The 23,797-nt window shown below is 43.5% G+C and overlaps 1 protein-coding gene across 5 annotated transcripts; it reads right to left on the minus strand.

Moving 5' to 3' along the window:
* Nucleotides 1-244: 244 nt before the first annotated feature.
* On the minus strand, nucleotides 245-23,783 carry tab2 (TGF-beta activated kinase 1 (MAP3K7) binding protein 2). Of its 5 annotated transcripts, none has more exons than XR_009128935.2 (8): nucleotides 23,425-23,783; nucleotides 9,904-10,094; nucleotides 7,704-9,396; nucleotides 5,392-5,552; nucleotides 4,910-5,003; nucleotides 4,259-4,339; nucleotides 1,482-3,939; nucleotides 245-1,377 (listed from the first exon to the last, which is right to left on the minus strand). XR_009128935.2 is itself a non-coding variant. In XM_058065557.2 (7 exons), exons 2-7 carry the CDS (start codon nucleotides 10,003-10,005, stop codon nucleotides 3,800-3,802), a joined length of 2,271 nt encoding a protein of 756 aa, XP_057921540.1. In that variant the 5' UTR covers nucleotides 10,006-10,094; nucleotides 23,425-23,783; the 3' UTR covers nucleotides 245-3,799. The 5 variants fall into 5 exon arrangements, 3 of the variants coding, with proteins under 3 accessions (XP_057921540.1, XP_057921541.1, XP_078651003.1); XR_013629490.1 differs by having other exon boundaries at nucleotides 245-1,028; nucleotides 1,122-3,939; XM_058065557.2 differs by having other exon boundaries at nucleotides 245-3,939.
* Nucleotides 23,784-23,797: the final 14 nt, after the last annotated feature.

Raw genomic sequence — 23,797 nt, forward strand, 5'->3', positions numbered from 1 at the left:
CACCAAGGTGCAGATAAAAGCTGAAAACTGTTTTTCTTTGGGCTGAAAAAAGGGGGAAGGTTTGGCATTAAGTGCTTTAGAGATATGATTTGCTCTTCTACTTCTCTCTGCCTCTGGATTTGACTATTATGGTAATAAAACCTGCAAATACTGTAGGTTCAAAGATACCAATGGAATCGTTTGAAAGGCACAAATGCAATATTATTCTTTGAAAGTTTGTGTTTGGCGGTGGGGGGGGGGTGGATGGCTGGATGGAGGGAGGGGTAAGAAGACAGAAATTGAAGAAGCAGAAGCCCCCCCACCAATAAAAGCTTGGGGATGACGAGGCCAAATAACAAATAGGATTACATTGTGCTCATTTATATTTGTCTACAAATAAAACCTTTTGTGAATATTAAGGACACTTTAGGCAGAAGTATGACTGTGAACCTTTGGTACCACTTTAGAACATAACCCAAAACATTGTCAGGCACACAGTAACAAGGAAGGAGTACTCGGGTTGTACTGGACATGGAGGCTGTGTCTCAACTGGCACACTTGCGTACTTAAAGTACACTTAGTCTGTTAAGTGCATGAGTGCATGCTGAAAAGTAGGGGCGGGCTACTTCTGTGCTATTTTGTTGTGTTTAAATTGTTTACAAACTCGGGGGAATACGTTTGTGGACACAAACCAAACCTTACTCACGGTGCAACCAAAACATGTGGAACACAATGTACTTGTACCACAGCGACTATGAGTGTATTGGATTAAAGACACAAACCCATACAAAACAATACTATGTTCTGCTCGTTTATAACCCGCAAGGCATGCTGGGTAACCTGTTGTACAAGCGTGCACATAGGCTTCCCAGCATGTGCTGTGGGTGTATTGAAGTTGCATTGTGTGGATCCACGTGTGTTGTTTTTGGTAGCACCGTAGCTAAGGTTTGAAAACGCCACTTTGGCACATAACTTACAGGCAGGCCCATGACAGTCAACAATAACACTAGCCCTGCGTTGACTTGGCATCCGGAAGGGGAGGGGCTAACCTGAGTGGAAAGTGCACAACAACGGGACAGGAGTGGCTTGTTAAAACACAGGCACTCAGAAAGCAGAGAGTGTACTTACTTAAGTGTACTTACTTAAGTGTACTGACGCAAGTCTTCCAATGAAGACACAGCCTCGGAGCGTCTTTACAGCAAGGTGTCCCCAAATAGGAAAACAACATTCCAGTTGTCAGATTAAAAAAAAAAAGAGAGAGAGAGAGATTGTAAGATTTGTGGAGATTTTCTTGGAAAAAAAAATCCATTTTGGTATCCTGGGAAGAAAAGCGGGATTTGCTGCCTGTGCCGATGGTCCACACAACGTTGAGCAGGGACACCAGCAATCCACAACAACCTGAAAAGAGAGCAGGGAGGCGGGGGAGAAGGTGGGGGAGGTTGTTTGTTGCTTTTAAAAGGGGGGGGGGTAAACAATAATAAAGACTATAAAGCTATACTTACAGGAAAATACATGTGATGGATTGTGACAAGAAGGCACCTTCTACACGTATGTACAGGGAAAAGCTCAAAGGGACTTTCTGTACACCAAGCATGCATGTTCTCATTTGGAACTGGAAAAAAAGGAATATCGAGAAAAGAAACCAGGGACAACGGGGGCCATTGGGGGAACATTCGAGAGGCGGCTTCCCCTTTAACATCCGACAAAGTCCGTGAGTAGTCTGTTAGTTTTCCCTTCGGATAGAGAGCGGTTCCCAAGTCCACGCCACAAGCCCACCAACAGGAAGAGAAACTAAGGCTGTGTCTCAATTCGCCCACCTCCGTACTTATACACTTAAGTGTGCCAGCAACTTGCACTTACAAACGGTTAAGTGTGCAGCCTTAATGGTGGCCATCTTGGCTAGGTAGCTTTTCAACTATTCCGGGGAGCGCACAATGGCAGCTGGTTGGGACTTTTACATTGACACTTATTTTGCACTGAACAGGAAGTCAATGTGTGTGGCTTTTTAACTATTCTGGGGTCATTCCCGGGAGCGCAAATGGCAGCTGGTTGGGACTTAAACGTTGACACTTATTTTGCACTGAACAGGAAGTCAATGTGTGGCTTTTTAACTATTCTGGGGTCATTACCGGGAGCGCAAATGGCAGCTGGTTGGTACTTTTACATTGACACTTATTTTGCACTGAACAGGAAGTCAATGTGTGTGGCTTTTTAACAATTCTGGGGTAATTCCCGGGAGCGCAAATGGCAGCTGGTTGGTACTTTTACATTGACACTTATTTTGCACTGAACAGAAAGTCAATGTGTGTGGCTTTTTAACTATTCTGGGGTAATTCCCGGGAGCACACAATGACAGCTGGTTGGTACTTTTACATTGACACTTATTTTGCACTGAACAGGAAGTCAATGTGTGTGGCTTTTTAACTATTCTGGGGTAATTCCCGGGAGCACACAATGACAGCTGGTTGGGACTTTTACATTGACACTTATTTTGCACTGAACAGGAAGTCAATGTGTGTGGCTTTTTAACTATTCTGGGGTCATTCCCGGGAGCACAAATGGCAGCTGGTTGGGACTTTTACATTGACACTTATTTTGCACTGAACAGGAAGTCAATGTGTGTGGCTTTTTAACTATTCTGGGGTCATTCCCGGGAGCGCAAATGGCAGCTGGTTGGGACGTTTACATTGACACTTATTTTGCACTGAACAGGAAGTCAATGTGTGTAGATTTTAACACTTGACCGTAGTTACGTCCAGTGTACCCAACTCGGACATTTTGTTGCTATATCTGGCGACATTCCAACCAGCTTTGACGACATATTTTCTCAAAAGCTACTAGCTAACTTTTTCTGGCGTCGTTGGAGAGTTTTCTAATATGATGAAAGCACGTTTTGTTCTGCATCCTGTGCAGATGGTACACATACGTATACATACCAGAGTATCTGAGTTTACGGCACATTGTGCAGGCTACGGGATCTCTGCAGGGACACAAGAGACAGCCGCTGCTTTAAAGGTAGTAAGCTACCGAGGTACAGTAAGTAGTTAGCCTCCGATTTAGTTATTCTAAACTTAAAGGGTTTGAGACAAAGCTGGGAAGGACAAAGAAAGAAGCCAAAAATATACTATTTTCACATGAAATGGGATTTAAAAAAAAATTAGCTGTGCATCCATGCAGTGCAAGTTATGGTAAGGTCTCATCGGTGTAACATAATGGACGTCTCGTGACCATATTTCTGGACTAATTAAGCACCGCTCAGCCATCATCTCATGAATACGTTATTGAAAAACCACGACAAAAGAATGAGGATGCGATGTTCCGACTGTAAAGGATTCGGTGCAGCGCTACACTCGATATTTGCACACTCAGGAACAAAGTACACAAGTGTTTGATTTGAGACACAGCCAAAAGGCACGCTGGTACCTGTGTCGTGTACGTATGTGTCCCTGCAGGGGGAGGGGGGGGGCACACTCCTAATACTGTAAGTGGGAGCAGCGAGGTATCCCCACAAAGAGGGAGGGACAGTGAAGGGGGGGGGCACACAATTCGAGTCTCTAACGTGAGGTATCATCCGACTGTGCCTGCCTTGAGGAAGAAACAATCTGTAAACAGTATCCAGTCAAACCTTCAGGAGGACAGCGTTCGTAGGGGCGTGGGGGGGTGGGGTGGGGGGGTGTGAAAGAGAGGAAAGAGGCTGCACGAACGAACGATTACGCCCCCATCTGAGTTTTCATAGCACTTGGGAAAGGACCGGGAAGAGCAATTCCCGTTTCCCGGATTGTAGCGTAATAGAGAGGAGGAAAAGGCGGGCTGGTGCGGCTCAGAAATTCCGTGGGAACTCGCACTGTTCACAGCGGTTGAGGGCTGGGTGGTTGAGGAAGGTACAGGCAGTGCAGCTCCACTGCGTCCCCTCGTCTTCCTCCTGGTCCGCCATGGCTTTCACACTCTGACTGTCTGGGTCTGGGGGCAAACAGGAGGGCGGGTCCCAGGTCAAAAGGGTGATTTATAGAAATAATACAGTCGCGTGACAAAGTGTTTGAAACTTCCTGATTTAAAAATTTTTTTTTTTTTTTTTGCACGTTGGTCACACGTTTCAGATCATCAAGCAAATTTAAATATTAGTCAATGCAGTTTTTATTATTAAGGAAGAAAAAAACTCCAAACCTACATGGCCCTGTGTATTATGATCCCTTGGGTATTTGCTGCGGTATTGTTCATTACTTACTGTATATGCAGACGAAGCAATGCTGCTAAATTTGCCAAATGATACTGTAAGTACCTTTGGGTTTGGGTGGGACAGGACCAAGAAATCCCATGTTGTCGTAGAAATTATGGATGGCATTGGGATTGAAGTGTGGTCCTATAAAATAAAGAGAAATCAATGAAGCCAGGATTTTATTGCATTGCCATGCATTGGATTTCTATTGTCCACATACGTGGCTATACAGTAATACAAGGATCATTTTCGATATAAAGTGCGTTATAAATTAAATTTATTATTATTATTATTAATCTAAAATGTAATTTTCCATGTAAACTCCGTAACAACCCGTCCTGCCTTATCGCTACTTTTCCTCTGGGAAAGAGGAGTGGCATAATTACTGATAACATTCATTGTGTGCATCCGGTTTTTAATGCTAATGTCTAACTGCTCCTACAAGCGAATGTCTCCTCCAATAAAGTTGGCTTTATTGCCGTCAGCAGCCGGGGGGGGGGGCAATAAATCCCTTGTTACCAAGCAGCTACAGGATGCAATTCAGGAAGAAGCGTGAGTTCACACTACAATAGCGGCACCTTGTCGATGCGCGGCCAGGATGTGATCATGGCTGCGCTGGCGCCCCGCCTGACCTCAAACAGTCCATTTTCTAACAGACCTCCAGTAAATGCCAAGTTAAGATGGTACATTGATGCATATCAGAAAGACTCTTACCTCTTTTTTGAAAGAGATCAATCCCTTTAGTGAGATAGTCGATGTCGATTTGTAGTGATCGGTTTTTGCACCGCAACTGCTTCATCTCTTCAATCTGACGGAAAAAGAAACAGGTGGTTGGCCATGATGCAACAGTGACGTGCAAGGGGTTATCGTTGCTTCTTTCGTGGGAGACGATCCTGAGCTCTGTCAGCTAAAATGTTAACACCTGCCTACTTATCTCCCCTGTGTTCACTTAGAGTCAGCGATAAAGAATAACGGCTGACTCCAGACAAAACTAGAAACTATGTAGACCCAGGAAATCTGACAGCCAGAGCATCCGTGCATTTTTTTTTGATAACCCAGAGAAAGTTGTCCCCTTATAAACGCATACACTGTACTAGCTTGCACACGTTTGGAACTTACCTAGAACTAGACTAGCAAACACTGGAGTGAACAGTTCAAGCCGTTTTTCCAACTGCAAAAGTAGAATCCAAGCTTACCGAGGGAATTTGGGTTGCAGAATTGGACCTCTCCAGCCGTCTCCTGGTCAGGTCATTCTCCATCTCGTTGACCTCTTCTTTTAGCTTCTCCAGCTGCTTCTTCTTTAGTTCCAGCTCATGCCACAGCCTCTCCATGCGGGCCTTTTGATGGCCCAACAACGCTGAAAAACCATAAACATAGGTGGTTTCCGCCGGGCCACAAAACAGGTACGTAGTACATACTGTGGCCTATCCCATTGCTAGAATTTGCAGAACAAGAAAACACCCCAGTACGCAGTCCAAAAAAAACACCTAATAAAACACAACAACTGAAAGAACATACTGTGTAAAGATCTAACAAGAATTGCGAACATGAGATCTTAATTGACTACAGTTGATAGCGCCTTAGTTCACATCACATCAAATCAACCCCTTGGACATAATAGGTGTTAGAATTGGACAATGGTCCCCAAGCTGGTTTTGGAATGGACTAATAAGGGCTAAAATTAATCCTCTAGAATGGGTTTCCCAAAGCCCCGACCTCAACCCTAAAGAACATCTTTGGACTGTGCTTGAAAAGGCAACCAATGTAAATAAAGTCTACCAATTCTGCCATGAAGATTGGTCAAATATTCCATTCAATGTTTGGTTTTCTGGAACTGATGAATTGGATTTACATGATTTCTGACAGAAAATATTGATTTGGTTAGATTACCATTTGGTTAGAATTAGGGGTGTCCCGATGCAACTTCAACACCTATCCAAAACATACTGTATTTTCCGGACTATAAGTCAATACTCCAGAGCGACTTATAAATGAAAAAACTGTTTATGTTACATAAACACTGGACACCTTTTCTGTTTGTTTATTTTTTGTGTATTGATCCACTGACATTACTCAAACAGACAACAATCAGCAACAGTTAGTACGAGCCATTTAGCTCTTTATGCATGTGGGGATTATGGTTTTATCTACAATGTAGTGGCAGCTAGGCATAACATAGCGAGGTTGGAGATACTCAATCTTAAGTGTTTAACCCCGACTTTACTCACCCACTGACAGAAGCTGGCCCTTCTCCGTTATAGCAAATGCCCTCTTGTCATCCTGTGGGAGTTTCCTGTGTGATATTGCTTCTAATGCGCTAATGGGTTTGGTCATATTTTGCACTCAAATGCAACATATTTTTCGGACATATAAAAACACACAGCCGACAACACTCCTACTGCCTGCTACTCAACCATTCTTGCATTGAGTGACATGACCAAAGTGAATAGCAATGGAAGAAGCAAATACCACTGATTGATAGACATGTAAAAGGAGTGAGAGCCTAAGCAACAGAGCTTGGAATGTCTTGAAGCGGTCATGTGACAAGGCAAACAGTGAGTCACGTTGGACTGTGAGTCACAGCAAGAGTTTGGCTATAGTTTTTTTTTTTTTAAGGAAAGTACTACTAACTTTGATGATGTGACGACATTTGAAACCCAATCAGATCAGAACATGACCTTCAAGATATTGCCAAAACTACAGTTCAGGCATGGTGGCCATGAAAATGGATGTCCACTTTCCCCATTTTGAATGTGTCAAGAAAAAGCAGAGATCATCCAAGTCGATGAGGGTCAGCGGGGTAGGCGGCGTGCCCACTGTTGGGAAGGCCTATAGTCTATAAGCTAACACATTTGACTCAATATCGGCTCTGCTGGTCTCCGGCAGTTGAGGGCCAACACATCATTGAGTGGAAAGAACTCACAGTATTGCCAATCCCACCGGGACGTACTGAGCGAGTCAAGCTTTTATCAGACCGCTTTCTAAACTAACTGAACATTCAAGACGGCAAAAGAGCCGACAAAGTCAAATGATCTCCTTGGCAAGAAGCAATGGAAAAAGAATTCCGACCTGTCAGGCATGTAAAACACCAAACTATTATAGCTCTAAAAACAAACCTTTTATCCTAAAAAGTCATTTGCATTGTGTAGAAAGAGGAGTTCACAATCCAGTCACGACAGCATTGTAACAACAATGGGGGTCATACAGACCTGCACCGACTGACATCACTAAAACACACACGGGGCCAGTAGTTGGTGAGCGTGTCGGACAACAGGACAACAAGATACCACAACTCAGCCGGAAATTGCACAACAGGATCATCATTCCATAGACCCAAAACAAAGCAAGGGTCTGGTGCTATGACACATTTTCAAAAACTCTTTTAGAGTGGAAAAAAGCTTTAGTCGACATCCTTAGGACCGGCTGACTGTAAATAGTCATTACTTGCACATGTACCCGTGACTCTTTTTTTCAGTGTGAGTAAAGACTCGGTGATGACCGTTCTCACCTTGTGTGTACGCTGCATCATCAGAGCCCATGCTGAGTCTGCGAGGCTCACTTGGTCTCTCCTTGTGCGGCGAAAGCGGGTCTGAGAGATGGAGGGGATCGGGCTCTACAAAGTGATGGTCCGGGGGTAAGCTGAGGAGGTTGTTGGGCTCAAAAGTAGGCGAGACAACCCCGGGGGACACCGCCGGGGGTTTATTGGGAGACACAGTGATTTTGAAAGTATATTTTGTGTTGGGTTGAGTCACCACCACACGCGGGGAACAAGCCGTGCCTCCCCCTCCTACGGAGGCACGGGACTTGGGTGGGTGGTGGTGGATGTAGGCGGGGCCCATGCTCACCTGGCCCCCAATGTTCCTCGCACCCGACGGCCCCTGCAGTGGAGGATTAGCTGAGATGTAGACCGTGGGAGGGTTCCTTCCCCCGCTGTCGTCGCTGGAGGCATTGGCTGAAATGTAAAACTTGGGTTGCGAGCGGGATCCAGCTGAGGCCATGACGGCCTCCTCGGAGGGGGTGGTAGCAGCAGAAGGTGGGCTAGGGGAGATGTAAACAGTGGGCTGGCTACGACTCAAACCCGAACCTCCAATGGAGAGAGGGGTGCTCGGGACCGTTGCCACTCCAGTTGTGGACGAGGAGGAAGGACAAGAGGACGAGGTGGAGGAAGAACGGGACCCACCGCCTGTTCGCAGCACAGCTGTTGTTGTGGTGGAATTGCTCCTCTGAGGAGATTCAAGTTTGATCTCGATCTGATTCTTCCGAGGGCCAGTGGAGATGTTCTGGATGTTGTACTGGCTGATAGCAGAGAGCGAAGTGGGCATGACGGAGGAACAGGAGGATGAGGAAGATGACGAGCAAGACGACGAAACGCCAGATGAAGACGCCTGGCTTCCAGAGGGAAGGATGGAGGGTGCCTGGGGATTTGTGGGGGAGCTGATTGGCATGTAGACGTGAGATGTCTGGTGGCCCTGCTGGGTGTGGTGCTGTGAGGTATGTGAGGAAGAGGCCTGCTGCGAGCCGGACCATGACGAAGGATGTGAGATCTGATAGATCTGTTGCTGAGGCTGAGACGTGGGGCTGTACTGGGCCCTGCCTCCCGGCTGCTGGTTTTGCCGTGTCGTACCGCATTGACTTACATAGGGCCTAATGTAGATGGAGTTCCCCTGTGGACTGCTCAGGCCCGACTGCGGCCCGCCATGTATGTGTAACGAAGTCGGAGTGTTGCGACCCGACTGAATGTGCGGGGCTAGCGTCACTGTGATGGGGTTGAAGCGGGGCGTTTGCTGGGGTCCAACAGTCATTCCTTTGACACCCAGAGGGTAGAGTCCAAGGTGCTGCGGAGGCTGTGGTTTGCGCGAGGGCTCCATTGCCGTAAACACATTGAGACTGGTGGGCCCTTCTGCTGGAGCAGACTGGGGCTCCTGCTGAAAGAAGTCACTGTTGGGGGCCTGGCTTGTCTGCAAGGGCCCGTCGCTCAGACTGTGGGCCAAAGTCCGACTGCCGTTCATTCTCAGGCCGTCCCGCACAGGGGCCACATGCACATTCTGAGACTGCAGGCCCAGGTTCAGCTGGGTCATGTGATTACGAAGCCTGGTTAAGCTGGGGTCTTCAGAAAAGCTGACGTTTCCTTCTTCACTGTACAGGTAGCCCGGACTGACTTGGGATAAGTATTCACAGCAAGCGTCTAAATTGTTGTTGTTCTGAGAGGGGGACAGAAAAAAGGACTTTAGTTCAGTCATTGGTTTATCATTTTAAATATCATAGGCACAAAATGAGACATGGATGCAAAAGAAAGTACAATGGTATGACAGCGACGGGTGGCATGAGTGGCTGTCTCCCAACCTGTAGGTTGCAGGTTCCATCCTCTGTCCTCCGATGATCAAGTCTAAGTATCCTCGGGCGAGACACAGAAATCCCTGTTGCTCCTGATGCTGTGTCATCAGTCGGTAAAAGTGCTAACAGTGCCAAAGCGCTTCACTGGGCATGCCCAATTGACTATTCTGGTTGATTATAGCGGCGCATGTAGACACGCGATTGGAATATTCCTTTCCGGGTACCGTATAAAGTAGATACACTGCATGGCTCAAGTTCACCTCCTGTTTGTGTTTTCCTGATCTGATGCCTAACCCTTGTGATGCGGTGGTGCTGCCCACCACCAACAAGCCTAAATATTTCTTGTGTGATAGGTCTGAAACCTACCTACCTACCTGCAGAACACATTGGGACACAACACCCTCTGGGACTTCAGGGAACTTCTGGCGCAGGTCATGCAAAACCTGAATGTCAATCTGGTGGCTTCCCTGGGCCATTCGTATGTTGCCAGGTCAGGACTGTCGGTTCTACTCAGCACACTGCAGCATTAGTTGTGGCAGCAAGCCGCCTTCATCTTGAGCAACTTCTGGGGGAGGGGGGGACACAAAAAAAAGAGAGGACGATGAGCAGTCTGATGAATGACTTAAAAGTATGTGTACAAGGAGAAGGGAAGCCTCTGGTAAGGTAGCTTTCCTGCCACGTTTATGTCGACAACCAGTCCATGTGAACTAACTCATCAAGTCCTTGTCAACCTAAGAAGACAGCGTTGATATAAATGATCAAATGCGTTTGACCTCCAAAGATGTCATTTCTTTCAAAAATGGGTCAGTTTATGTGTTGGAGTATTGTTAACATCATCGTCTAAAGCGGCATGAAGCAACAGCAACATAACGACTGTCTATAATAATAACAATAATACATTTTATTTGTATAGCGCTTAAATAAATAAAAATAGAAATGCAGTAAATAAAGTTAAGAGTTAAATAAAAATAGAGTAGAGTAAAAACAGAGTAAAAGATGCATTAAAATACAATATCCATACATTCATTCAGAGCTAAAAACAAGGCTAAAAGCGGGGCGGGGTGCAGTTACACAGCATTAAATGGCACACACAGTGACTTCCTGTTCAGTGCAAACTAAGGATGGCCATATTAACCTGGATTCTACCACAGCAACGAACAAAATGCACATATTTCATTATTTTTATAGACTGTTAGGCACCAGAAGAAGGATTTACAGTTTAAACGTGCACAAATAATTTATTATCATCATAGCCAAGACATACAATAAAATGACCACAGCAGCTCTGTAAGATAAGAATGTCAAATACCACATGAAAACACAATATAACAAAAATAACACAATGCCACAGCGTTGAGTCATCAACTCGTCTTTACGTTTATCATTTATACCGGTACAAGTCTTTTTTTTTTTTTTTTTTAAATCATTGTAAGAATCTATACCCGTATATAAAAATTATTGCCCCACCCTAGTGTGAACCAAGAATTAAAGGGGTCTCACTGTACTACTCATACAGGCTTGTCGTCTTCGCTTTTGTCATCGTTTAAAAGGGAATAACTCCAACCACTGAACTTCATAAAAAAGAAGAAGAGAGAAGAAGCCAGCTTTGAAATCACAATATAATGGCCTGTTAAAGTGCACTTAAAAACTCCACAGCTCTGTGGAAACCTTCAGATCCCCTCCCCTTCAGTTTGGCTTTCTGGAAAAGATTAATTGGCTTTACATTATTCTCAATGAGAAATAACTCATTAGTTTAGCATCCGGTTAGAGTCAAATCTTCTGAAAGGAATTAATGACACTAACCAAGGTTTCACTGTATTTCTACTGTTTTTTTTTTTTTTTTTTGCTTAATTTTGTGTCTCTTTTGGACTATGTTTTTTAATAGCTCTTCGTCAGGGTTGAGTGTGTGATGTGACAATGTGACAACCACAGCTTTTCCCTTCATTGTTAGCTTCCTTCACCGTCCTTCCTTCACAGTCTTTGAATGTGTCTTTTTAATGCTTTATATTGATATTTTAGTTCATTTAGTCATTTTTACATTTGATAATCCTCCATTTATGCCAAAAATCTGTAAAAAAAAAATTGCTGAAATATGCATATTTTTTACAAATAGGCCATAGTCAATCACAAAACAGCAGTGATTATATTTTGGAAAACAGAGATGAAATCTGAAGCATCAAGTGGCGAGGGATTGTAACGTAAAAAAACAACAACCAATCACAGCCTTTACAGTCAGCATTTAGTCTAAAACTACAATCCAGAGGAATATGTTTTCTACTACTACTAGTACTGCTACTGTTACCCGTGAAACATTTTACATCTCATATTTTGCAGACAAAACCGCATTTAGCTTTACTAAATCAACTGTTGGAGGAAATGAGACTACGTGGGGGCTGACCCAGTTTACAGGTCAACGGTGCGGTGAGATTGTTCACCACAACATGCACACCTCTTGGTAGGCTCATTCATTGCTCTCACGTGAATGCACCTCCAGATGTCTAATTCAAATTAAACTTTTACATTAATTATTGCTATAGTGATTGTCAGTGCTAATCTTGTTAAACAAATCCCCGGATACAAGTCTCCTGGGGGGAAATGGTAGCTACTTGTGGTATTAAAAAACATGAAATAGACTACATCATGTCAACTTATCCTAAATCAGAAACATCCTCCTTAACTTCATGAACTGCTGAGTCTTAGTCGGAAAAGAAATGTCAACAAAGAAAAAGGAATGACTGCGCCGGTCGCTGTTGAAGGCTGTTGGCATTCTTCCCAGTCTTGTCAAGAAGGAACGCACATGCTCGTGTGTGTGAAGAGCATTAAAACGCATGCACACACAATCTATCAACAATACTTTAGCGTAGAATGAAAGTGATTCCAGTGTAGGTTGATTATGATGTTCCACTTAATCCGCACACATTTCCAAACCTCCATTCAGAAATAGTTAAGTTGACACAAAAAAGCGATTTAAAGTCATTCATATTTTACAATACGGGTCTAATGGTGCATTTATCCATAATGGGATTGTTTGGAACAGAACTTTCAAAACCATTGTCCAACAAAACATGGCGTCTACAGTGTTCCCTTGTTCATCACGGGAGATAGGTTCCCAAAACAGCCCGCAATACGTGAAATCCAACAAATAGCCAACTTTTACAATTGTTATATAGGTTTTAATGCTGTAAGAACCCTCACCATCACACTAGACACTTTTCTCAGACAGGCATTAATATTTTCTCACATTTCTCTCTTTGAAACACACAACTTCATATCTTTGTTTGAATTGTAATAATTAACCTACAAGGTTGGAGACTCTTTCTATTATATCATTTATATTGCACATTCCTACCGGGCTCTAATGTCACCATCCAAAATCCTTTCTACGTTTATAGTCATATCTATAAAGTAGGCTGCTTTGAAAATTGTCAAAACAGTAAATAAACCTGTTAAGAATCTGTTAAAACTTAAGGTGATTGTGAGGAATACTGCGGAACACTGAGAACCTTTGTTTGTTTTGTTTCCTTCGGAAGACCACAAATAATACAACATTGTACAACATTTTTCTAAAGAATCTGGGCAAATTTGGATGCGTACAACTTCAGGGGCATTTGACTTTACTGGCGGTACTACAGGAAATTTCATGTAACAAGAAAATATACATTCTGTAATATTCTATTTGGATACATAATAGCCAGCATAAGGACATGTATGGAAACAACACAGTCAACAAGGTTTTTTTTTTATAGCAATCAGAAAATGAATAATATGGTGAATCAAGTTATATTCCCACCATATTCAAGTCACAAGCTTGCAAACGTGAAACAGCTGTGCATTTGAAATGCACCATAACAACGTGAAGGCCACAGATGATGCATAAAGTACAAGCACAGTGCTTCATACTGTACATGACTGTTCTTTGCTTCAACACTTCTCCACAACAGAAACAAACCACATTTTATGTGCGGATTCCAAATTGTACTCAACTGCGCCTTCTTGGTGAACACACAACAGGGGTCAACTCTGCAAAACAGCTGCTCAGCTTTTAGTTGCCTGTTACAGTGCACGTGTGGAAATGTGTGTGTCTACAATCTCATGTATAGTAGTGGCAGTGTGTGTGCGTGTATGTGTGTGTGTATATGTGTGCGCAGGAAATCAAAAATTCTTCAGGACCGCAGCCTGCAGCTGGTGGTGGATGAGAAGCAGGCAAGGGGCACACAAACTTCCCAGGTTGGCCCATCCCACTCAAGGAAACTGGGGCCTACCGACCAGTCAGTGAAGCGGGTAAGACACCTCTGTGTGTAGGTAGGGCCGAGTAATATGACCCAAAAGTCATAATCATTTTTTTCTTGAGGGGGCCCTGTGCTGCTCATTTCAGGAGCTTTTAAAATGCTATTGCGTCCCAATGAGGCACTATAGCAACCCTACTTGTATAGTATTGTACATTCCACACCTACGAGCATATGCCCAAAATCCACAACTAACTGATATGTCCATGAAAATGTAAATTTTAACATACAGCTTGCTCCTACCCCTGCAAATAATCATTCCGTTGCTCCCTTATCCAGATTCAGATGCACAATTATTACATGTGGAAAAACACTTTCAAGAAAAAGCCACCAACGGTACTGTGGGCTGCACAGTACAGGAGAGTTGCTTAAGTTGCATTCTCACAGAAGGAAATGTGGCAGCAACAACGTGATGACGCAATTGGCAATGAAAGATAGAGGAAATGGGCTCACCGCTATCAGACAGGAGCTTTCAGGTAACTCAGACATGATTTGTCAAATAAGCGTGGCTACAGTATAAAGGGTTTGGGTTTTTTTTAAACCATCTGACCCTGGCAGGGTCTGCTGAGAAACATTCTGGCCAAGTGTACTTTCCTCCCATGTTTTTGTTACTTTCATCGTCAGAACCAATCTCAAGACTTTCAAAAGACAAAGTTTTCAGCAACATGATATTTATTTGCTTTACTCAGCTGAAAAGACAGCAAAGCAGCTATCAAAATGTGAAACAAACAAGCGTGGCAATTCCAGGGCAGGAGGACACTGTGCAGTGTTTTTCATTGCATAGTGGAAAGAATAATTGGCAGCTGACAAGCCCCAACAGCATGTTTGGAAGCAGGCTAAACCGCACACTTCTGCCCTCTTCTAAACACCACCACAAACCATAAGAAAGGGTTGAGAATTTATTTCCAATCAACACATCATCACAAAAACATGGCAGAAATGCTAGACTTTACAGAGTGAAGATTTTGGATCATGGATCAGTGAGGTTCTGATACGTCTGTTAAAGCTTTAGTTGAATACATGACAATAACGTATCAAACAGAACCTAGCAGTGAAGCACATTTGGGCTTGAACACAGTGAATGAATACCGTATTTTCCGGACTATAAGTCGCACTTTGTTTCATAGGTTGGCTGTTCCTGCGACTTATACTCCAGAGCGTTTATGTTACATAAACACTGGACATCTTTTCTGTTCATGTTTATTTTTGGTGTAGCTGAATAACCATTGTGTTAGCATATCTTACACCTATTCAGCCTGTTCTTTATTCTTTTATTGTTAGAACTTGCCTTCCAAGATGACGTAATGTTTGTTTTGGTCAAGTAGTTTGTAAAATAAATTACTCGAAAAAAAGCAACTTATGTATGTTTTTTTCTACCTAATTATGCATTTTTGGCCTTGTGCTACTTATACTCCGGAGCGACTTATATAGTCCAGAAAATACGGTAACCGGTGGTGGTCGGTGATGCCGTTGGTATTAACTGGCAGCCTCGTGGTTACTACCACCAATAGGCTCCTTGTAGAAAAGCGCTACATAAATCCAATCAATTACTTTTTTCGATGATAAAAACCCCCAAATCCTTTTAACATTAGCAATACATTTCCTTCCTTTGTGGGTGAGTCGCTTCAACACTGACTGACTACCCTGCCATGCAGGAACTTCCAGCATGCATACATCGATCAAACACAAATGCACAGCTGGTGTTTCAGTCTCTCCAGGCAGCCCTCGACTGTGTCGGAGCTTGTAAATGACAGGCGGGATTCAGCATTGATTGCGCCCAGACTGGCACTAACAGGTGTGCACCACAAGATGCTAGCTCTGTAGAGCTTAGCCTGATCCATATCACACATGCACGGACGGGCAAAGCAACACAAAAGGGAGACGCACCACGACGATATCCCAAATACACCAAGCGGGACTAACTACCGATATTTTATGCATCTTATTTACACGACGGCATCTCATTTTGGTCGCAATCAATCATATGCTATGTCTTGGTCTTGATTTCTTCGGTAAACAGTGACAGTTATGTAGAACCACAGAGCAGCAATTGCATTACCGTCATTGTATGTCTTTGCTGACCGCTACACGCCTCCCAAAAGCTATAAACCAAGGGAACTCTGAAGAAGCAGTCGAAGCTCGATTCTGAAAGGAAATGGCTTGTCCACAAAGTCTTTACGAACTAACTTTACTTGCGTGTTAAGAAGCCGTTATATAATCTGCAGTAGTTGTGCTTACATATCTGAAATTCAAAATGCTGCAAAACACTGGCCCGTGTCAGACTCGGTTTAATAGACCGCAGCAGTACCCACACAGCGTAGTTGCCCTTGGCAAAGCTGAACCACAACAAACAAAGGGCTTTTCAGTTGGGTGGACTTTGCTGTCCACCACACCCGGACAATATGTTTCCAGAGTGAGGCGGCGGGGGAGTACCAGAGCCCGAGGCCCACACTCTTACTGATAGAACGCGAGATCAAAGCCCTTTCTCATGGTTAGAGAGCACAACAACCTGGGAGATGAAAGACGATGACCAGACTGTGGGAGAAATGATGAAGGACAGAGCAGCCTCTCGATGACATTTACAAACAGCTCGGAATAAGACAAGCTGATGCATGAAGGAGGAAAGGGTAGCAAGAGAGAGGACGTGGTGCCCGAATTCACCAACAGGATAAGGAGGGAAGTGATAAGGTCGCTGTTTGCACCCAAAAAAGCCAGTGAATTTCCAGCACACACACCACTGCTAAGCGCCAAATTTTAGGTTGCATTTTTTTCCCCTCCAAAATAAAGACTATTTTCCACCCTACGTCAGTAATAATGAATAGTAAACATTCACTAATTCACAAATTTCCTTCATTTAAATGGACTTACACATTAGTTACCTAAATTCCACACTATAGGATGCTACTTTTTTCACAAGCTTTGAACCCTGCGGCTAATTTATGGCTAAAGGAACCACAGTTCCCATGATGCTGAGGGTGCAGAGTCCAAAAGCAGCGAATTTCTAAAGTGGACGCTACTAACGCGTTTTGAAGTGTTATGCAGCGATTCTGTTTTGATGTGACAAATCTTGATCAGGTGTAGAATTCCTACAGCTTCTGCTTGGACCGCTTGGACCGCTTGGACCGCGGCAGCTGTTAAACTCCGATCTCATCACCAGACCTAACGAGTGACACTGGGAACTGAGTGGAGGTAGGATTTCGAGGTGTATGGTGTCTTACTGTGCCGGACCCCCACTTTCGCTCATACCGCAGGAACGGTATGATGGAAAATTGTAGTGGTTTTGAAACCGTGACTTTTCATACCGCGGTATACCTTGAAGCGGGTTAAGCCCATGCCTAATGACACGTGTCCTGAACTGTGTGTCCTGACTGTATGCAGAGAGGACAGTAGTTTTTGTAACATAGTTCTGGTGTGAGTCTCGTGTGGTATTACAAGAAAATTCACAAATGGCTTAACTTGTCAATGAATGCACAACAGCGCAGAGGAAACTGCAAACTGGGGTGTTTTCTTAGAAAGTCCTTATCAGAGGAAATGTTTGTAGGTTTCTCTCGAACACACACGCATGCACACACAAACACACTGCTGTAAAGTTTGCAGCCTGCACCTTCAGGGAACATAAAGGCCAATAGATAAGGAGGAGCTATCTTCCCGTTTTCTGTCACTCACATTGTACCAGTCCTGCTCATGTGGACGTGAAAGGACGCGGCATTGGATACTGCTCCACAGATGGCAACGCTCCTCGTTTGTAAACATGACCAGGTAGAGACATTGATCTTCAAATGGTGTGGAAACACTGCGATTGAAGTGATATATCTTATTATTATCTTTAATATTTCATAATTTGTCAAACTTCAGCAGATGGGTTTTGGTTTTCAGACTTTTATGAAGTCTGACTCAGCCATCACCTGTAGGCCATTTGGCATGACTCTTAAATTCATTCATTCATTTTCTACCGCTTATAATGGAGCCTATCCCAGCTGTCTGGTGGCCAGCCAAACACAGGGCATATATAGACAAACAACCATTCACACTCACATTCATACCTATGGACAATTTGGAGTTGCCAATTAACCTAGCATGTTTTTGGAATGTGGGAGGAAACCGGAGTACCCGGAGAAAAGCCACGCATGCACGGGGAGAACATGCAAACTCCACACAGAGATGGCCAAGGGTGGAATTGAACTCGGGTCTCCTAGCTGTGAGGCCTTCATGCTAACCACTCAAATGCCGTGCAGCCTGACTCCTAATTTGTCATCTGAAATGTGTCAATATGAACTAAGTTTCTAGAAGAACATGCAGCTGGTATGAAAAGAATGTAAGGTGGACTCCAAGTCATTGTTTTCCGAATCAGTTGATATTACATAGTTTCCATGGTAAAAAGGAAAAAAAAAAAGGGGGGGGGGGTGAGAAACAATGCTCCAATCACAACACTGGCATGAATAAAAATCAAAATGTCAGAAGCACCGCCATCTCTGAAAGTATGCCTCCTTAAACACGCCATCTGTCCTGGTTCCAATTAACAAAAGTGCTACATGCGAGTGGAGCCACCATTGACTCCGCTATAATGCTTTAATTGATGGTTACGCTCCTATGCCATTTCACAGCAGAGTTTCTCAAAGAAAAACACTTCATTAAGCGTGGAAATCCCACTCTTTAATTATTCCATCAAACCTAAATGTCATTTACACAGGATGCTATTTTTACACCATTTATTTAGCCCAAAAAATATTGCAATCTGTAGGAATTGAGGTTAATGTAACTTTGTCTTCAAGCTTGAAGTCAATAAATATTATACAAATAATACATTTAATTGTTTACAGAAATGTAACTGTGGAGGATAGTCTGCAAAACAGTTGGCAAGGCTGCACACGTGCTTGTGTGTGCATGTTTGTGTCATTAGCCACGTATACATGGACCCAAATATTCCAATTGCATTCGGTTTATTTGCTCAAACGGAAAGAATACACCTCATTCCCAAAGAAAAGTGCCGATCCGAATTAATATATAATGGGATTCCCATGGGTGGAATATTCCTTTCCCCAATCCGATTGAGGTATCTTGAGGAAAAACTCCTCATGTAAACGTGGCTAGTGATTGTCCGTCCACTTCCGCCAAACATGACACACACACACCAAAGCAACTGTAGCAAAGCAATCACATTGTAGCCATACTGCGTGCATGTATGCGTCAGTTGTGTCGATATTGGTAAGCCACACGCCCCCACCCACCATCCCAACGCTGTAAACTGAGGGGGAAACGAGGGCAAAGTCCAAATGAGGCACGCTACCAAATGCTCTCTCTTAAAGAGACGATCCAAATGCTTCTTTTTCCACAATACAAACATGTAATATTGCAATATTGAGAATTTGTCACGCATACACACAACAAACACTCATACCACAACATGTCAGAGCAGCGGCACATCAGCCCAAGGTGATGATTCAATGCCAAAAGGGGGAAGAGGCTTCTACTACATGCAAAACAAGACACAATTTCAATATACAGTGCAAATAAATGCAAAGCGCTAAAATGGCAGAAATTAGGGATTTACGTTTGGTCCTCCCTGCACGGAACAATCCACTTTACGGACCCGACATACATCTATACATTACATAGTGTACATATACTTTACACTTCTATACATTCTGCACTCTGTATGTGCCCGTGCCTGTCCAGGCTGGCAAAAAGCCCTCCCCACGATGTAATGTCCCATTTCCCGCACTGTGCATATTTGGAGTGAGGGACAGTCGAGATGAGGGACAAAAAGTCGAGGCATTCGGTGTGGAAGTGGATGCTAGGCACACCCACACCATGCACACGCACTTTATCATCATACAATAGTTTGAAATCCATCTATGGAATGGAGTGAGTAAGGAAATCAAACAATGCACAACGACGAACCAATTCAAGAAACAATACAAGCAGTTGATGTTTGCTGAATACAAAAATTAACTTAAAGAATGAACTAAAACTTAAACTGTATTATGGAAAGCAGGAAGTGAACAAATGTAACAGTTACTGATTGTAAAAGTACCAGATGGAGGGGTAGGATTTAATAAGCTTTGCTTCTTCCTACTCCTTTTGGACACGTGGAACTGGGAACTGATTATGGGATGCACTCAATTGTAATCTGATGCATGTTCAAATGAAATAAAACCATTACCACACACACACACACCTCTACATGATGGACTCTAAGTCTGTACTTGTAACTGCAACTGCACTACATCAATATGTACATACATGCTGTACAACATCTCTTTGCACAACAGCACGAGATGCATTATATTTTGCTTGCTATGCTATTATATTTTTGCTCTTTACTGTGTTTGGTATTTTTTATTTTACTATACTATTTTACATAGTACCATTTTCTTGAACCCTGCACGCCCCCGTGTTTTCCAAACTGCTGGAACTGTGAATTTCTCTTGGAGATGAATAAAATATCTATCCATCATCCATCCATCTATCAGCATTCTGCTGCCCGGCCTCGTGCACGTCAGTTGGGTGCCCCACCAGTCTGCGTCAGCGATGTACACAGCTCCTCAGCTACACGTCTGCCTTAACCCTCCACCTCGAGGTGCGGTGCACCTGTTTTTGAACCCTTCTCCTCCGTAAAAGGGAAAAAAACAGTGCATAAGATGAAGTTTTATACTCTGCAAATACTAACTCTGTGCTTCACGTAAGGAACCTTACTAAAAATAAAATCATTCAAACTCTTACTGTTCACCTTCATTAAAAAAAAACCCAAACACTGTAAACCAGGGATGCCCAATGGGTAACCTGGGACCAATTTCGGCCTGCAGCTTTCTAATGAGATGCGTTATTAGATATTACAAGATCAAGATACAGAATGCAGCTTATTATCTCAGAACAGAACTCGTACTTAAAATGAAGAACTGACCCATTTACTTCTTTATACATCCATGCACAATGTCGTGGTAGCTCGGCATGCATGATACAGCAAAGTTCAAGGTGCTCAATTAAGCTTTTAAACCCTACTTCAGTCACCACCTATAAAACCTTGTTTGTTTAAAACAAACACAAGGTCCTCCTTCCTCGACATACATCCTTACCTCTAATTACAAGTGATCGCATTCATACACATACAGTGCTAGCAAAATCCTGATAACAACCAAACAAATTCATTAGCAGCTTGTCGTTCCGTATAACTGCTTAATCTCCAATAAAAACCTGATTTAGCGCTTATTTAACAGGCTTTGAGCAATTGTTGCTGAGTCGCTAAAGAATCACAGCTCCGCAAGGCCCTCTAGCAAACATACTTGCCCAGCTACAGGCACACATGGTTCCAGTTAAGACTCTGCACCTATAAACAGTTGGCCATGGAAGCATATTGGTCAGGAAGTGCAATGTTGACTGCAAGTCACTGCAGGCGCTGGATGCTAATGAATGATTACGGTTTGACCACGACAACAGAGCGGAGGTTGTCGGTGTTTTGAAGGGTGACAAAGTAGCAGTCTTGAGTACTTTGGAGTGTGGCATTCAAACTCAAATGGTCCGAAGCATCAAAGCAGGGAAGGCAATCGATGCCCGAGGAAGGTGAAGAGCCCCACAAGAGGCGCAGGCTGTAAAACACACAATTAAGATCGCGCCGTATGACTACTGCGATTGCAATTACACCAAATCATGCATAAAAACTACAAAGTGTATTCACGGTATTAGAAAAGATAGTCAGTATATACAAACTACCTGCGGTAACAACACACAATTTAGGACAGAACCTCTAAAGGTAAAAGACTAAGGTTGTACAACTCCAAATTTCACCAACATTCAAATTCATCAGTTATAATCTGGATTCTTCTCCAATATTCCATTTACAATATTTTGACCAACAATAAAGATACATTTAGTACTGTCCTTTTAAGCCTATTTGCAATACTTAATTGAAAAAGGCTTAAAATAAATATTTCTTAATTTATTTAATGATGAGGGCATATTGGACAAAAGTAGGACTCCAACATCCGGGATAACTGCCTGAGCTGAGCTCAACCAACCCTAAGCAAGAGCAGCAAGGCTTAATTGGTTGCACAAAACCCAAGCCAGGTGAAACCAATCCCAGATGAGCGCACATCCGCGGCCTCCTTAAATAGACCATGCATTCGATCACAGAGTCACCGATTCACCATGGCAACAAGGAAACCATCATCGTTACAATCCAAATGGTGAATTTTATATTTGTTGCTTGTTTAACAAATCAAGAACAGCAGTGTGCTCTAACACCTATAAACGCAGGTCTGGGGCAGGCTTACTGGGGTAAATCTCCATGGTAACTTATGTCAGAACATATTCAACCAGATCACAGATAAACTGAGCCAGGATAACATTGATACCCCTCATTCTAGTTTTGTGCATTAGGCCTCCAGTCATTACAGAACCACAATAACAACAAACCTTAAAGTGAAAGCCGCTATATTGTGGTGGGAGGATGCTGTTCTGGTAGGTCACAGCTGTAATGCAGTAGGGGCAGTAGGGGGCAGTTGGGGGGGGGGCAGTAGCTCAGACCAGTGTCTTTAGTGCCTCCCTCTTTATTACAAAAACAAAGAGGCTACTGTCCTCTCCCATACAAGCACGCACACGCTCATTTGAAGCCGTTAATACACTACATACAAATACAGTCATCCCTCACTATCGTGCGTTTTCAAGAAATTAATAAACAAATAAACGAGCAGTGTTTCGTGGTTGACAATGGCCTATTAATAAGTCTAAACATAATGTTATGAGACATGATGTTGCATTGCATGAGCTTTCACACAGCATGGACACTCACTAGCCGGCATGCGATGGCTGCGAAAAGGTTCTCCTCATTCACGTGTGGAAGTGCCTAATTGACTACGTTAAGTGCTGCCACCTAACGATCGGAGGTTTCAATTCCAATCAGAAATGAACCTTTGCCGTGTCTGCACTTGAATAAATACCATATACAGTCTATGATAAATGCCTAAAAATATCCACATCATACTTTTTAATATCGATACATTATCGTGGAACGAAGTATCGCGATATATCGCCAAAACGATATTTTCTTACACACTAACCTTAGTGTTCTAATTGAAGGAATTGTGCGTAATGTACTCAACCCTGACCAAGGTGCTTAATCCAGGCTCTCCAGTAAATAAAAAAAAACACAGAAACGTAAGTCGTTCGTAAACCGAGAACTTCCTGTATAAATGACTAATCAACTACTGCTTCTTGATTTCAGGGCTTCTTAAAGCTCTGAGAATTCCTATTATTTCATCTTTCCATCCATTCAGACTGTTGGACTGAGCTTCATGGAAAAAGCAGTCCCCTCATATATATGTATTGATATTTCTACTATGTAAGACAGTTAGGAAAGTGAAGTTAATTGAGGTTTCGAGACAGTTCTCTTGGCTGACAATGGGAGAGCCCCCCACTTAAAAAGTTAGTGAGCTAACTAAGCTAGGCGACTGTTATAAAGTTAGAAACTTTCTCTTTTCTTCAACTTCAAAAAGTAAACAGCGTTGAAGAATTTAAAGTGTTCAAAGTGATTGTGTACTCCACACAAGTTATTCCATTACTGTTGTTAATACAACCGTGTTGGCGTTAGCAGTTTGAAGATTATATACTTACTTTCCCCCGTCTCCGCTGCCGCTCCCCGGGCCGACTTCGACACCCCAGAACGCCGCCGGACCTCCGGAGGGCCGCGGCGCTGGCACACAGGAGACGCCGAGAAGAGTCCAGCGAGTAACAGGCAGGCGAAGAGCTAACTTGCGCCGAGGCCCCGGGTCTTAATGCGTCCTCGGAGGAGAGATAGCGAGCCCCAGCCCTCCGCTTTTGGACGGACTTGGGAAGAAGTTTTTGACAGCTCCCTTCTTCGGCGCCCCCTCCCCTCGACAGCCTTCACTTTTCTCTTTTTGCTCACTTCCAGTAGATACGAATCAAAATACTGGCACACAATATGGCGGCCGTACAAGCAACGAACTCTCGCGAGAGTCCGACTTGT

This window comes from Doryrhamphus excisus, linkage group LG11 (genome assembly GCF_037039965.1).
Source record: "Doryrhamphus excisus strain RoL-2023G ecotype Guam linkage group LG11, RoL_Dexc_Guam_v1.1, whole genome shotgun sequence".
Classification (NCBI taxonomy): domain Eukaryota; kingdom Metazoa; phylum Chordata; class Actinopteri; order Syngnathiformes; family Syngnathidae; genus Doryrhamphus; species Doryrhamphus excisus.

Bases quoted from the DNA above. Each gene is read 5' to 3' on its own strand.
- tab2 (XM_058065557.2), bottom strand. From the start codon at position 10,005: ATGGCCCAGGGAAGCCACCAGATTGACATTCAGGTTTTGCATGACCTG. The intron at 9,397-9,903 runs GTAGGTAGGTAG...TCCCCCTCTCAG, and splicing joins TGTCCCAATGTGTTCTGCAG to AACAACAACAATTTAGACGC. The intron at 3,940-4,258 runs GTACTTACAGTA...GTTTGCCCCCAG, and splicing joins TGTCCCACCCAAACCCAAAG to ACCCAGACAGTCAGAGTGTG.